General features: G+C 33.6%; 1 protein-coding gene across 1 annotated transcript; it reads left to right on the plus strand.

Annotated features, from left to right (window-relative positions):
* The first annotated feature begins 981 nt into the window (after nucleotides 1–981).
* On the plus strand, nucleotides 982–11,975 carry LOC142635832 (beta-galactosidase 6-like). The gene is made up of 13 exons (XM_075809901.1): nucleotides 982–1,044; nucleotides 1,154–1,259; nucleotides 1,339–1,426; nucleotides 1,864–1,982; nucleotides 2,925–3,089; nucleotides 3,437–3,636; nucleotides 4,199–4,305; nucleotides 4,437–4,546; nucleotides 6,050–6,157; nucleotides 6,724–6,834; nucleotides 7,298–7,509; nucleotides 8,046–8,373; nucleotides 11,560–11,975. Exons 1-13 carry the CDS (start codon nucleotides 1,019–1,021, stop codon nucleotides 11,668–11,670), a joined length of 1,791 nt encoding a protein of 596 aa, XP_075666016.1. The 5' UTR covers nucleotides 982–1,018; the 3' UTR covers nucleotides 11,671–11,975.
* The last annotated feature ends 5,178 nt before the right edge of the window (nucleotides 11,976–17,153 follow it).

The following is a 17,153-nucleotide window of genomic DNA, read 5'->3' on the forward strand; positions in this document are numbered from 1 at the left end:
GTCATGGCTCTGTTGCTCAGACATTGTATCTAGTCATGTTGGATTTATTAAAGTTCATAGTTAATGAATGTATGCTAAAAACCAATCAATATTTTATGATTTCTTTAATAGATTCAACTTTATCTTTTGATCAATGACACCATAACTACCCAGACAAAAAGTACATGATACTGGATTCTGTCACATTTTCTACTCACTATGTTTCTGTTTTGTATTTTAGAAAAGCAATGGGTAGTAAATATGCTTGAGTGAATCTTGCTAGAAATTCTTTGTATGCACATCAGAAGTAGAATTTGCTAGCATTTATATGATTGACTATAACATGCTGCCTGCTGAGTGCTTATCATATCATGTTAACAACTAGCTTTCTGTTATATTGTGTTATATTTTTACAAGTGTCCTATTGAAGGCTTCAGTTATACTTATACGTCCTTTTCTTTTGGTTGGAGGCTTCAGTTATACCTCCTTTTCTTTTGGTTAGGAGCTTCATTTCTGCTTAGTTGCACAATTGCTTGCATGATTTGTCATCTTAAGCATTGCAGTTCATGTTTATGATAATTAATTGTCAGAAAATAAAAAAATAAAAAATTGTTTAGGGATATTTATTATTATTATTTTAATTTCACATCTCATATGTGCTGTGACAGGTTGAGAATGATATGGAATTGTTGAGGGGTCATATGGAGTTGGTGGAGAGTTATATGTCAAATGGGCAGCAGAAACTGCTGTTAATTTGAACACGACTGTACCTTGGGTGATGTGCAGACAAAACGATGCACCTGATCCAATTGAAAGTGATTTAATTAACTTGTCATGGACTAAAGCTGTTGGCTGTTGCTCAGCATTTTAACATGTATTATCCTTGAACTTACAATGCATCAAATTTTCTCCTCCTTGATGTTCTTGTTTTCCAATATTTGTGTTCAATTCTTCTCTAACTAAAATTTACCTGCAGATAAACACATGCAATGGATTTTATTGTGATCAGTTTTCCCCAAATTCCCCTTCCAAACCTAAAATGTGGACAGAGAACTACAGTGGATGGTAATGAGCTTTAGTTAAATCAGCTTGTTTGTTTATGTATTAGTGTAGCCAAGATTTCTAGCTTTTGATTCATTTGAGATAGTGTTAAGTATCCTATTTAGTGTTGTAGGTTCCTTGCATTTGGCAATGCAATTGCTTATCGACCTGTTGAGGACCTTGCTTTTGCTGTTGCACGGTTTTTTGAAACAGGAGGCACTTTTCAAAATTATTTTATGGTAAGCTACAACTTCTCATTTCAAATTTTTAAAAACTTCATCAACATCATTATGGTTTTCTGCTGATTTTTCCTTGCAGTATTTTGGTGGGACCAACTTTGGACGAACGGCTGGTGGCCCTATGGCAGCAACAAGCTATGATTATGATGCTCCAATAGATGAATATGGTATATTTTGCAGCACCTGAAATTTAAAATTTTACGCTCTTTCAAAATTAGTAGATTGTTCAATCAGTAAATCAACTGGTTGGGCTGCATTTAATGTTTCTACTTTAGAATAAATTTTAATCTTTAGTAGAACTACCAAGTAGTCGAGAATCTGATAAATGACGATCCAACTGAGTAATGTAATGTTATGGCCTTGACTGTTTAAGAATATGCCTCCAATTTTTTGAGCAATGCACTTTCTGTGATACTTTGTGCGTACAACCTTTGGAGGCAATGTGAATTTCAATTGACATGGGATTCGTCTATGTATATTCCTCCTTTTGCAATGGCTAAGTTCAGAACTACCTTACAAGTGCCTGAAGTTGTTCATCTTGTGAGGTGTACTATACATAGGTTTTATTTTTTTTTTTTTTTAATGGCTGAAATACTGTATTTAGGTTATATTAGACAACCAAAGTGGAGTCACCTACGTGACTTGCACAAGGCCATAAAGCTCTGTGAAGAATATTTGATCAGCTCAGATCCAATTCAAGTGCAACTTGGCACTAATCTGGAGGTATGTACTATGTTATAATTTCAAAATGTAACTGGCCTATGTACAATTGAAAGAAACCATCAAATCAAATTCGAAGCAGTGATTCTTGCAGCTCTAGTAGTTCTTCTCTAGTCTAAATTGATATGAGAAGTCCTAGCATGAGTGACATTGAACAATAGAAGAAAGATGTTGTATAAGACAAGGGGGACAGTTTAATCACTTTAGACAATATTCGAACTTTCTAAACAAAAAAATGAAGAACATCTTCATTTACAAAGTATTGTAGAGTACACAAATCTCTGTATTCTTCTTGTTTTAACACAGGCTTGACATTTCTGTTCTCCTGGTGTGTAAAGTTTATATTCACTTTTACTCCATTGATGTCGTTATTGCATTTATTTGATCACCTTTTGATACAATGGAGAACATAAAATTATATGTATACGATGCTGTCTCAAGAAAATAAGATTGAAGTCATCTACTTATTCATATGATTGAACTTTTGTTTAATCCCCTTTGGTCAGCAACAATATGTCATGGACCATATGGGCTGATAGATTCTTATATGCACAGTGTTTAGCCTTTCTATTGGTGTCTAGCTGACTACCTATTAACCTTCATCCAGTCACAAAAGGATATGATGATCTTATTCTATTCATGAAATATGATGCAATATAGGCCAAGCTTGCTGATGTAATTAAATTCTAGTTCACATTGTATGACATTCTCATGTTTCTGCATAATCTAGTTTAAAGTGTTTGCCTGTGTTCTCGGGACAAATGGTTCTTCAGTTTTCTCTTATTAAATGCCACTTTTTTATTTGGGTGCCATTCCTTTTGGAACTCATGCTGATACCAATTGGATTATCACTTGCAGTTATGCATTTTGGCCCTAATAATTATCACTATTATATTCTCTTGCTTCCAATTAATTAATTTACACCATAGTTGCTTCTTTCATTAGGCACATATCTACTCCAAAACTTCCAATGACTGTGCGGCCTTCCTTGCAAATTTAGACATCAGTTTGGATGCAAATGTCACATTTAATGGAAATTTGTACTTCCTTCCTGCTTGGTCAGTGAGCATCCTTCCAGATTGCAAGAATGTCATTTTTAACACAGCTAAGGTGCATTTTTTAATCCACTTTAGCGTTCTTTCTTTAGACCTTTGGTCAATCAAATTTGCATTTATTTTAGCACAGATAATATGTCATATGATTTATTGAGCCTATAACTTATGTACACTCTCAAATTCCAATCACCCAAGTATAAGACATGTCTTAAAATAGTTTGTCTTACCAGATTGGAGATACATGTAATTGACTCTATCTACATCACTTGAATAGTTTTTTTTACCTCAGCCTTCCTTCTCTCTCACATCTCTGTCAGATGGTTCTCAGAATTTATATTTTAAACTGTTTGAATATGTCATATCTATTAAGTTTGTTTCTTCCACCAATGGCTATGATTCTAGGTTGTTGCACAAAGAAATCTTCAATTTATATCATCTGCCTATGCCTCCAGTGTTAATGAGCTTTTACGGGCACCATCTGCATGGTGTTGGTATAAAGAAAAAGTGGGTAATTGGAGTAACAACTCATTTGTGGAGTCTGGTTTATTGGAGCATATAGATACAACAAAAGACACTAGTGATTATTTATGGTACACAACAAGGTAATTTATCAGTTTTAATCATTCTTATTAGTTATGCAATGCCGGTATGTGTGGAGATAAAATCCTAATGAAAGTTTTCACTTTCCAGAAGAGGGCAAGAATTTCCATCTACCAAATTTTGACGATGAGTTTGATATTGCTTTGATTATTATTTCAAGAAAAAATTTGCAATAATTCTATGCTCTGAATTTTTATAAGGTCATTCGAGAATTTGTTATGGTTATATTTTGTTGATTGTAGATTGTTATGGTTATTCGAGAATTTCTTATTTCTGTTTTCTGAATCTTCATGATTCATTTGGTAGGATACAAGATAAAAATGCTTTCAAATAAGAAACTAGATCTATAATTGACAATGTGTTTCCCGTATCTGTGTGTGTGTGTGTGTTTTTTTTTTTAATTTAATTTAATTTAGTTATTGTAAAGAATATATGAGTTCAATCAAGTGTTTTGCTCATCAGGCTTATCTAACACAAATCTTTGGCATTCTTGTCTTGTTATTTTTATTGACATTTCAATTCTTGTTACATTTTTTTTCTGGATGTACTTCACTATTCTGGCAGTATCAATGTGGAAGAGAACATAATGCCGGGTAAAGAGAAAGATTATTTATTGCACATAAAGAGTTTGGGACATGCAGCTCTTGTTTTTGTAAACAAAAGGCTTCAAGGTTCATAATTATGTCCATCTACTATTTACTCACAATGTTTCCGGTTGGACTGCAGATTTGGAAACTGTTTTACCGTGTGGGTGTGTGTGTAATATAATGATTGATAACATTGTATATGGAATATAATGCAGGATTTGGATATGGTAATCGTGAGGATGCACACTTCAACCTCACCAAGAAAATTACTGTTCACCATGGAAACAATACTCTGGATGTTCTGAGTATGATGATTGGTCTACAGGTATATAAATTTTCCTCACTTCATAATATCACCTTGACCAATATCTTGCACATAAGCATCATCTTTTCTGTGTGTTGTGTTTAGTTTTAGTTTTTACACAAAGATAGTGCTACAGATTGACTCAAAATCCTATTTGGAATTGGTTATCTATTAAGTATTCTTTGTGTGGGGAAGGAAAGTTTGTTCCTTGTCAATGAAGTAATTTAGTATTTCTTGTCCACCACTGAAGAGAAGTTGGAGTCTTACATATAAATAGTCCTGTAAAGGGCAGTCCCACTACAGAAAGGAGAAGACTTTTAGAAAGTACGGAGTGAGGTTTTTTAAAAGGGCAGTTTTGTAGTTCTTTGGGGATTGAAAGACACCCGCGTATGTGAGTTGATAATTTGTTTATTTGTTGAGTGAGAGAGCACCATTGGGTGTATTGGGGCTATGGACTGTGAGAGTGTTCATTTTGTAAGGTTATTAAGTATTTGTGAGGTTTCTGAGTGTTTTTTGTGAGAGTATGTTAGTGATTATATCCAAATTGTAGTGGATTTTGGTTAACATTGTTTATGGTTGTAAATTGAGTTGGCTTAACCACATTAAATACTGTTATCTTGTGTGGATGCTTTTTATGTTTTGTTTCTGTGAAATGAGCTTCTGAACATATAGGAATCAGTCTGCTGGAATTTCTAGCCTATCCATTAGTGAACCTCCATTCTCAATAAAATGATTGTGGACTCCGATATATTTTTCCTGCATTTGAATTCTCCCCAAATTGAGAACTGCTACTTGATGGCTATAAGAAGTTATACATGCAGATTACGAATTAAAATTAGTTTCGACATGGTTGTTCATAATGCTTCATCTTCATGTGTAGTGTTTATCACCCAAGAGCAAGATATATCAATAGGTAGTCCAAAAAATAATATAAAGAGAGGCTAACAGTCTGCTCTCAGTATAACATTTGGTTGTTTTCCATTGAAAACTGGTATAATCAGTCAGAAACAGGCTGAATTTCAATGTGCATATTATGCAAGAATTGAGATGTGCCTGAAATGCAACAAGAACATATTACTGAAATATGATGAGACTGATGAGTGAATCATATTGAAAACATTTATTTATAGGCTTAAGCTATTGTTTCTTCTCTCCTTGTTGGCTAATTGATGACTTAATATATCTTTGAATAAGGGAATTATGTATTTATAATCTGCTAGAGCTGCTTGAACATATATAGGAAAACCATATGTTAGTGTTTGTTACAAGCTACTTAAAACACAAATGGAAGCCTTACAAGTTTCAGCAGACTACCCATTTTTACACTACAATGACACTAATATGATACATATTATGGCTAATTCTGAAAATACTTCTAGCAAGATGATAGTTCAGGGTGGGATGGTCTACTTGCTTAAACTACATTATTTGTGGAGCAATTATAAACTAGCTAATTTTTCTATTGTGGATCTTGCTTTCTTCATGCCAGGATTCTAAAGCTCTTCTATCTCTGTTTTTCTGCAGAACTATGGGCCGTGGTTTGATGTTGCGGGAGCAGGAATTTATTCTGTCATTCTTAGTGGCTTAATGGATGGCAAAAATGACCTGTCTTATGGAGAATGGTCCTATCAGGTCAGATTATATATGTTGATAAAATAGCTTGCCATTGGATACATATAAATTTGTACAGAAATTGACAAATGGAAGTAAATTATTTTGAGTGTCATTCCTGGTCTCACTGTGCTTGGTAGATTGACTAAAGGCGAGATGTCACTAGTATATTGGAAACACGCCAGATCATTCTGATGAGAATATGATGTAAGAATATTAAATTTGATGCTAATCATATTAACCAGTTAAAAGGAGGTTATGATGGATGAAACTTGCAAAAATAATGTTGCCTGGTTAAATGCTAGGTGGGACTGAGACCAATTTCTCTTCTTTGGGTAGATTTTTGCTCCCTCATTGTTGTTCAACAGGTATTGAATACAAACAAACACAGATTATGAGCCAGGGTCATGGTTTCCTCGCATGCTATGCACATCTCATTTTGTTGAAAAGAAAACCATACTTGGACAATGAACAAGTTAAAAAAAGGAAAAAAGGAGGAAATATTGGTTCACATATATTCACCATTTAGAGGATCTCTACTTGATACTCAAAATATGATATAACTCCACATGTTTCCTTATTTTCAGGTGGGACTTGAAGGAGAATACCTTGGACTAGATAAAATTAGTCTTGCAAATAGTTCTTTGTGGACTCAGGGGACTGCTCTTCCAGTTAATCACAGTTTGATATGGTGCAAGGTGCGTGGATGTGGTAACAAATCATGTTACTAAATAATAAATCAGTATCGAAATATATTTTTAGGTTTCTATGGACTGCACATGGCATCAAGGCAACATCTCAATATTCTTTGTTGCATTCAATTTTGAGTAGTGAACTTATTCTTTGCTAAGCCTACTTAGACCTTTCAAATGAAGCAACCACAAATTACAGAAACATTTGTCTTAGCAAATGGCAACTCAACATATATGTGCTTGCTGTCATCGTGTAGGTCTCAGCAGACCTTAGCAAATAAAAAGTTACTGATTTTGTAAACAGGTATTTATGATTGGATTTTTGCAGCAATTGATATTACATGATGAAATTTTCTATTTTGGGTTCTTTTGCTCAGTCGTTCTTCTTACAAAGATACTGATGACTGTTTTGATGTTCTTTTTCTCTGCCTATTTATATCTTTTTTATTTATATTTTTTTCATCCTCAGGTTATCTTCCTTGCACCTAAAGGGAAGGGTCCCTTAGCCTTAAACCTTGCTAGCATGGGGAAGGGTCAAGCTTGGGTTAATGGTCAGAGCATGGGGCGATATTGGACCGCGTATCTCTCACCACCAACTGGCTGCACCGACAATTGTGATTATAGAGGAACTTTTGACCAAAATACATGCCTAAAGGACTGTGGTCAACCTGCTCAAACTCTGTAAGTGTGCAACACATTGCATGTTTTAATTACCTTCCTAATGCTGCAGACAAGACAGAGGCCAGTGTATTATTTTCCCATTTTCATGAGGTTTCTTATATTCTTGATAGTTGATGAAAATCGTCTTATATGCTGGATAGTGCATCAAGTTAGAGACATTATTCTATCCATTTGAGGGCACTGATTCATTTATCAGAATGAAGTTATCACACATATGAGCAAAAGAATAGAAAAATAAAAAAGGAATAAAATGGATATATCTACCAGTTGATCAAATTTATAAAGTAATTCATTATGCGAATAGTAAGTTGAATTATTCAATCAACAACACAGGATGCGTTTATTCCTCGGCTTTTGAAAATACTTGCTTTTGTTTATATATTGATTTGTTTCTTCAAAACCAAAATTATAACACTGGCAAGTGATATAATTAAAAATATATTATTTTACTTTAATATATCACCATCAGTCCTAGAGTCTTTTGTGTATATCATTGGTAACGTCATAACTAATCGTGAAGAGAGAGTAATGTTCAGGTACCATATCCCACGTACTTGGGTTCATCCTGGAGAGAACCTTCTAGTTCTTCATGAAGAGCTTGGTGGTGACCCTTCAAAGATTTCTTTGCTAACAAGAACTGGCCAAGAGATATGTGCACATGTATCAGAGGCTGATCCTCCGCCTGCTGACTCTTGGAAACCAAACCAAGAGTTCAACTCTCAAATCCCTGAAGTTCGACTAAATTGTGAACAAGGATGGCACATCAACATGATCAACTTTGCTAGCTTTGGAACTCCAAGGGGAAATTGTGGTACATTCAGTCCAGGGATTTGCCATGTAAACGTGACATCAATTGTTCAACAGGTAATGAAACTGTTGTTTGTTCATATATAACGAGACAATGAGTAACATCACTAATCTTGTTTTTAATGGAATTGAAAAGAAAAGAAAAGAAAAACTCTAAAATATCCCATAACTACAATCATGCATTTTATGTGTATCCAATTTCATTCTTTATGCATTTCTGTGGATATGTTTATGTTACATTTAATCTTCATAGTTCATTTTATTTGAAATACCATTATGGGTATCACTATCATCAATAGTTTTAATCTTTTTTTTAACCAAAAAAAAAAAAAAAAGGATTTCATTCAACAATCAATTCAACAATCAAAGATGCATCAGCCAAGAATTGGAAGTTTAGGGTGATATTCATTAGTTTATATATATATATATATATATATATATATATATATATATATCTATTATTTTCGTTCTTATTTTGTTTATGTTTATGTGTATTGTTATTGGTAGCACTATGACCCCCTAAAAAGCACTCACTAGTGATATATATCATTGAAACTTTAGCAAATATAATAGAAATTCTCATATCAACGAAAAGTATTTAATGGTTGGCTAGAGTTCGTCTAAGTGTAAATAGAAGAAAATAGTTTAATTTGATTTCTTACAAAAGAAAAAAAAAATTCAAGGGTGGGGACTTACGAGGGGGCCATTTATGGAGATGCATTGGCCTTGTTAATATTCCTAATAAGATGGCTCCCCGGAGTCGTTACCCTCCCCATGGCCTTCATGATTAATTGGTGTGAGTTCTATCTTACTAAGTTGATAGAAGTTTGCCGTGTTTTGAAGAACCTTCCTTGAACAACTCTAGCTTTAGGATTTCCTACTTTAATCCCCTTTATGACAATTAGCTTTTGTCATAGAGGCTAACTCCTTGGTATTAAAAAATATTTTTATTAATAGAAGTTATTTTTTATTCCTCATTATAAAAATTGGTGTTGCAATTATTAATTTATTTTTTTAAAATTCAAATAATTCCTGAATTTACAAAAAACAAAGTCCCTTAAAAATCATCTAAATTATTTTTCATTTTGTAAGGGCATAAATTGTTTTACCATATATATATTGCACAAATCAGTGACTAGTTACTATTAATAACAATACACATAAATATATATAAATAAATATCAACACCAACACCAACATAATATTAAAACTAATAATAATGGTAATTATGATGGTGGTACTACTTGATTTTTAACCTTAAGCCTTCATTTTTTTTTTATTTTTACCAATAACTATAGGTTGTCAAAGGTGCATCAGAATATGGATACTCTCTAATTCTTTCATTATGCATTTTCGACTTTAATAATTAGGACTTGAAATGGTAAACTTAACCAATGTGCTTGGCAATGGCAAATTGAATGAATTGGTTGATATCAATATTGGTTACATTTGTATTTGAGAAATAAAATACCTCACACAAATATAAATGAAAATAAAAAAGAGATTTCACACTTGATGTGCAAGATAGTTTTTAGAATTTAATGGCTATTATATGACATATCTCAAAAATAAATAAAACTCAACAAAGTTATTGACCTACTGTTCAAAACCAAAGTGAAAAAAGATTTACATCAACTCCTCTTATATGACATTACGACTGAAGTTGGAATAAGAGATGAGAAGAAAGAATTGGGGTAAAAAACAATTTAGTATGTTTTGGGATCCCTGTTCTTTTTCTCATTGAGAATATATCATCTATAAGCAATAGATAAAACAAAATTATTTAATATAATTTATGTTGCCCACAAAAATTGCAAGATTGCATAATTAAATTCAAAATTTTTAACAAGGCTTTGAAGTCACAGAATAGAAATAGGTAGTTGATCCCAAGCAGAAGTGTTGGTTGTAACCTTATAGGCATATACTTGATAATTATAACTCCTTTTTTTTTTTTCTTTTCTTTTTAACATAAAAACCCAGTGTACAATTCCAAAGGCGAACAAAAGGTAAAGGAAAATTTTTGAAAAAAAAAATTGTCATAGAAATGAATAATTTTTTAACACAAAAATGAATTTATTTTCTTAAATATCTCAGAGAAAACAATAATGAATTGAGGAGGATGAAGACCAAATAAAATATTTGTATATACTTAAAACAATCACTCAGATATCTAGGAATATCATATGACAAAAACATAACAATTTGATGCTAATTTTTCAAACAGGATATTTAAAACGGAGGGGAAACTACACAAAATTAATTTTTATAGACCATTTTCTTTAGCTGTGTAAACTATTCCTCACCATCTTATTGTTATACAAATAAACTAAAACTTGACAGAAACACGGAACAAAACATATTATAATATAATTTTCTCCCAACTTAGGTCAACAATAAACACCATTCATTAGAAGCATTCAAAATTGTATATAAAATAACAATACAAATACTTGCATCAAAGAACATATATGAATTTGTTAAGTATTGGACAATGAGGGTTAAACCTCTTGTAGATTTATAACACCCTTGATTTGAGCTTTTCTTATGGGACAATTGTCAAGTTGTATTATCTCCACCATCAAAGATTTAGCAAAATTTGTGAATACCTTTAATAGACAACATGTTCATTGATTTTACATTTTAGTTATAAACATATAAATTAAAGTTGAACAATATGTAAAATGCAAAGACAAAATTATTTGTAAATTTAAAACTGTTTAAGATGAATGTACAAACAATATATTTTTTTCCCATAAAAAAACAATATATATTTTTTGTTTTAGATTCTTCATTAATATCAATGTTTAGTTATAAACATCTAAATCAAAGTAGATGAATATTTAAAGACAACGTTTTTTATTCTTCATTCATTTCAATGTTTAGTTAACATCTAAATTAAATTAGATAAATATATAAAGACAAAGTTATATGTATAGTTAAAACCATTCCAAGATGAATGTATAAAGTCCATCTACTCATATATTTAATATTGTCAAAACAAAAAACTAGGGGTGAAAAACAAATAAGAAAAAGAATAATGAAGCAACCAATGAGGTGGCAGGCAAGATGGTGCAGTTGGAGTATAGTAACATTTAATGCTAGCCTTGTATTTATTTATATAGCATATAGATATATAGGTATGGATGCGGATATAGTGTATGAGAACCCTATCTCACTTCAGCATAAGTTTGTCTTCTGAATTATTTGCTTAGTATGGATTCTCACATATTTGAGGATTTGTAGGCTTGCATTGGACAGGAGAGGTGTGCAATCCCAATCTCCACTACCAAATTTGGTGACCCTTGCCCTCGAGTACTAAAAAGCTTAGCAATTGAAGCTCTTTGCAGTGCTTGAATGTTTCAATTACTACTTCAGAGGAGAAGTCAAAGCAAACAGAACTATGATCACAAAACACTCTGGTGCTTCAGACAGTTTTCTTGACATGCTTTGATTAGTCTAGTTGTTCATTGTCAAAATATGCTTCCTAAGCCGGTCAATCTCTAAACTTTCAAACCTTTTTACTTCTAAATCTTGTACTCCCTTGTATTTGAACTTGTAAACAAGATATATTTACAATCTTGATTTCATAGTGTCCTCCATACTCCTTTTTCTTTGAACGTATTGGAGAACTACTTAGCTGCAAATTAAACCAATAATTTTGATGGATTGTGTTTGTGTTTATTGATGTTTAACACTAGGGCAAGTATTGTAAAAGACTCCTATGTAGCAAGCCACATAAAAAGTATAGAAAATCCCTGCATGGCATTAGTGGCATCATTTTGGGTGGTAATCTATCCATTTGAAGGTGCAATTGTAAAGTTTCTTGCCGGTGATGGGTTTTGCAGTGGAGGTGAGGCCTAGCAGCTCATTGTATTTCTCTCTATTACATCCCATTTTTGCTTCCTTTCTTTCCTTCCACTTGTAGGGTCATTGTCTACGTTTACGATCTTCCCTCTTTCTTTTATGAAAGATTGTTAGATCACATTTCCTGTGTGCATAATCACATATTCAGCCGATAAAGTTTGGTGGTGCAATTGGGTAGTATTGCGGAATTTTGAAAGTTAGCGAAGACAAGATTCCGAGTAGTTCGTTAGTAGTTGGAGTTTGGGAGACCTCAAGCATTTTGGGTAGATTAGCCTTAGAGGATTTTTTTTTATTATCCTTGAACTCTAACTTATTTACTAGTAGATTAATTCCAGCTTGGAAGGTCACGTAGAGGTTTTTATGCCAAGTTCTTTTGGTTTTCCTCTTCAATATACATCGGTTGTTATCTTAGGTGTAAAGCTGTGATTTACAACTATGTTTTTATGTTGGCTTTAATTTTGTGTCAAATTTGATTGTAATTTTGCTCAATCATTTTCTTGTATTTATTGTGGGATTTAATGTAAGGGTTGTATGTGAGAGTTGGGTGAAGATCTGTGAAAAAGGAGATTTCGCAATTGGCTCGCGAGTGACAACTTGTGAAAGGCCACATGAGAAGCACATGTTAGAATTTGAGCAGCCTCATGCTAGACTAGTTTTCACAAGTCACTTTGCGACTCAGGCCAAGTCTCGAGTGACCCGCGAAAATCATTAACTGAACTTTTTAAGTGTGCTTTTTCCCATTCCTTTACCAATACTATATAAGCAAACATTATCCACAAAATTGTAAGGAGTTTTTCCAAGGAACTTTTAAGAGAGAAAACTCTAGCTATACACTTGAGAGTTAAAGATTGTAAACCCACAATCATCTACAACATTTCTCTAAAGATTTCCTCTACTTCTACCTTTCCATTTACACATCCTTAAGAGGTTCTTAGCCTAAACACTTAACTCACCCAATCTGAGTGATGAGAGAAGTTTTGGTGCGTATGAGAAACATTGGAAAAAGCCATTGACTGGCAGATGCAATTTGGAGCTAATTGCGAGATCTGGATAACTAGTGAAGACCCATGAAGCCTGTTGGTAGTTGGAACTTGGAGGGTTCTAGTACATTGGGTAGATTAGGCTTGGAGGGTATTTTTGATATTTGTGTTTCCAATTTTATTCACTAGTGGATCAATTTCAGCTTGGAGGGCGGCGGAGAGGTTTTTCGCTGAATACTTCGGTTTCCTCTTCGATAACATGTCTCGGTGTTATCTTGTGTTTGCATCTCTCTTCCTTTACTTTTTAAGCTTTATATTTATTATTGCTTGCTTGTGGTTATGCCTTAGAGAGTAGTTCCGGTTATTGCATATCATTTACTCTTATTCTGCATTTAGATAAGTTAGAGTAAAAGCAATTAAGTCATAACTTAAAATTGGGGGTCTAAAGAAGCTATAGTGTCATTATTTGAGCTTTCATTGGGTTTGATATTATTTTCCCTACTGCCCTTTACTTTATTGCATTGCACCTTTATGTTCATCCATGCAATTGTTTGATGGTTCGGTTGGTTAATTAGTTAATTACATAAATTATGCATTAATTGTGATTAGCTTAAAATTAATTTAGCTGTAATTAAAATTTGGGGTCTTACTTGCACCTAGTAATTACACCAGTGCACTTTCATGCTGGATAGTGCATCAAGTTAGAGAAGTTATTTTATCCATTTGAGGGCACTGATTCATTTATCAGAACGAAGTTATCACACATGAGCAAAAGAACAGAAAAAAAAAAAGAAGGAATGCAATGGATATGTCTACCAATTGATGAAATTTATAATGAGTAATTCTTCATGAGAATAGTAAGTTGAATCATTCAATCAAGCAAACAGAACGTGTTTATTCCTCAGCTTTTGCATATACTTGCTTTTGTTAATATATTGATTTGTTTCTTCAAAACCAGCACTATTACATTTTGGCAAGTGATATAATTCAAAATATATTATTTTACTTTAATATGTCACTATTAGTTCTAATATGCCTAAAATCACTGTTCATGGCTAATGAACAGTGACAAATGTGCGTCTAGGAAAAAAAAAAAAAAATTGAAACGTAGACGCATTACGTTTCAGCTCAATCCAAACGCTACCTAAGTCTAAGTCAGCGCAGAGAAAAAGAGAGATCATAAAAGACAAAAAAATAGTCAAGAGGTCCAAGTCTAATCAATACACTGCATTATCAAAAAAATAGTCACAAGCCATGCAATTCTGGGTCAGTAAGTACCACTGCTTCACTCCTAAAGGATCAAAACCAACCTTTGTAGCTCTGGCATATACATTTTCGATGCTAACAAATGAAACCAAACAACTCCCACTATCACCCCTGACCTCAATCATCAAAATATACGTCTATTATAATCTAAAAAATATTTAAATTTTTTTGGGTCTTTTTTTAAAGTATTAAACTTTGCTCATGTTGGTGAAAACAGCCTTGTCCTAGTATTGGTTGAGGATGTTGCTGAGCTGTCTGGATTGTCTTGCTAAGTCTGTTTAGACTTCACTATATTTGCCATTCTGGGTACTGTGAGCTTTATTGAATTAAAATTATGGGAAGCATGAAAGTGGGAGTAATAGCTCTACTGGTTGTTTTAGTCTTTGAAGGTTATTATTGGGAGAAAGGAAATTCTACCCCTGTGACATATGACCATAAAACACTTGTTATTGATGGGAAGAGAAGATTTTGCATTCGGGTTCTATTCATTAGAAAAAATAACATTTTTCTTAACCTAGATTGATAATAAAATCAATTAAAAACAGGTGATCAATCAGACCTTAAAAAAAACCTAATGATTGACGGTGACCAATCACACCTTAAAAAAACCTAATGATTGGTGGTGATTTCACTTACCTTTAATAGTCTCTTAAAATTTGGCCTAGATTCCTGCCATAAAACCAAAGGTAAACCTACCTTCCTTTCTCTAGCGTGGGTGTGGGCAGCGGCGTCACTTTCTCTGTCTTGTCTCTCCCTTTCTTTTCTTTTTTCTTTTTTTACTTTGTTTTTGGCTTTTCAATTTGGTTTTGGTCCTTTTGGAGTGTTCGACTGGTTTTTTTTTTTTTTTTTACAATTTTTTTAAAGGTTTTCACGGGCTCTTGCCTCCTGGGTAGGCCGGCTGGGTCCGGGAATGGTTGAGGTGAGGGGACCTGAGCTAAAATCTAAGGGGAACAAAGCCTATTTTTGTTTTTTTGTTTTTTTTTTTGAAAATTTTGCATACAAATTTTTTTTTTGGGCCAGGGGGCCCAGGCTCCTTAGGCCCCCACCTGGGTCCCTCGGTTTTAATATTGGTTTCGTTGGTGGAGAAGACCAAGTCCGAGAGGGTTTGATCGAGGTTTGCCTCGTAGTGGCTTCTAGTTCTGTAATTACGCTGATCGTATAAACAGAAGTGGGAGACGCTTGACTGTGCATTAGCTTGAGAAATGAGCATGAACACTGTACAAAGGAAAAAAAGTAGTGGTGATGAAATCAAAGCCATGTTTTAGGCAAAATGATTGTTGAAATCATGAAGACTTGAAGGTTTATGGAGAAGATAAAATAGTTTGATGTAAATGTAATCAATTTTGTCTGCCGTGTTGAAAATCATAGAAAGTTGGCGATCAGGAAAAATTTTGGTTGAATTTTAAGCACCTGTCGTTTTCTATGTTGGAACTGAGCTAGGAAACTACCAATAATTTTCCTAAGAAAATAATTTTCCTATATACATATGACACTTTTCTATTCGGCAGGTGAGTAAAGCTAAATTATTAACGAGTGGTCAAATGAATTTGGTTAAGATAAAAATAAAAATGCATAGTAGGCGAATATGTCATCGCACACTTAGTGCTCCTTTCCATGTTGCATGGTCTAATATATGCCACGTGTATTTTCCATCGCCTCACTTTGACACACATTCCTTTTTTTCCAGTTTCCATTCCTAGTTTCCCATTTGTAAAAGAAAAAAAAAATTGTCCCATCACATATGAAATGAAACCAAGGACTGGGAACCCAAACCCACCCCCACCTTCTACATCCAAAGTTGGTTTATTGAGAACCAAAATATTCTTTGTTGACTTTGAAAAATTACTTGACGCAATTTTATTTTATTTTATATTTTATTTTCAGTGAAATTAAGGTTATAAGGTTTGGGTGGAGAGGGAGGAGGCCAGACAATTAAGAAATTATTATTATTATTATTATTGGGTTAAAAGGATGATAATATTGAAATTAGCTAGCCATAAAAGGCAAAGTTATGGTTACAAGCCTTAAAGAGTACAAACCAATAGCATCCGAGGCTAAAATATCACTTAGCGTGTGTTTGGATAACTTGGCGTTTGTGTTTTGATGAAAAATTTTTGCGTTTTTTTTTTTTTTCTTCTGCTGATGCACGGGTCAGGGGGGACAGCGGCTACTGTTCATGCTACTGTGCATGAACAGTAGCCGCATTTGCTGACTTTTCAGCACATTTGTGGGTCCCGTGTACTGTTCACGGGACCCACAAACTTCACTTTACAGAATTTTTTTTATTAAAAATGGGTCCCACGGTACTATTCACACATTTAAAATTTATTTTGGTACAGTGTTTTCAGTTTTCAGTTTTCAGTTTTCAGTTTTCAGCAATAAGCTCTATCCAAACGGACCCTTAATTCATCCGTAGATGGATAATCTAAAACTACAAAATTACTTAGAAGACTACAGCCTCCCTTAGCAAGATAGTCAACACTCCTGTTCGCTTCCCAATATGCATGGTTAATCTTGGATCGGTGCAGCTGATGTAGAAGAAGCTTGCAATCATTAAGCAGAGATGAATAAGGGTTATTAGATGATTTGTTAGACTGAACCAGATCTACAATGACTATGGCATCCATCTCCACCACAAGATGAGTAATGCCAATTTGTTTTGCTAGCAACAGGCCATCCCTCAATGCCCACAACTCAGTTGTTATGCTGGTTGCAACACCAGTGCGC

This window comes from Castanea sativa, chromosome 5 (genome assembly GCF_040712315.1).
Source record: "Castanea sativa cultivar Marrone di Chiusa Pesio chromosome 5, ASM4071231v1".
NCBI lineage: Eukaryota > Viridiplantae > Streptophyta > Magnoliopsida > Fagales > Fagaceae > Castanea > Castanea sativa.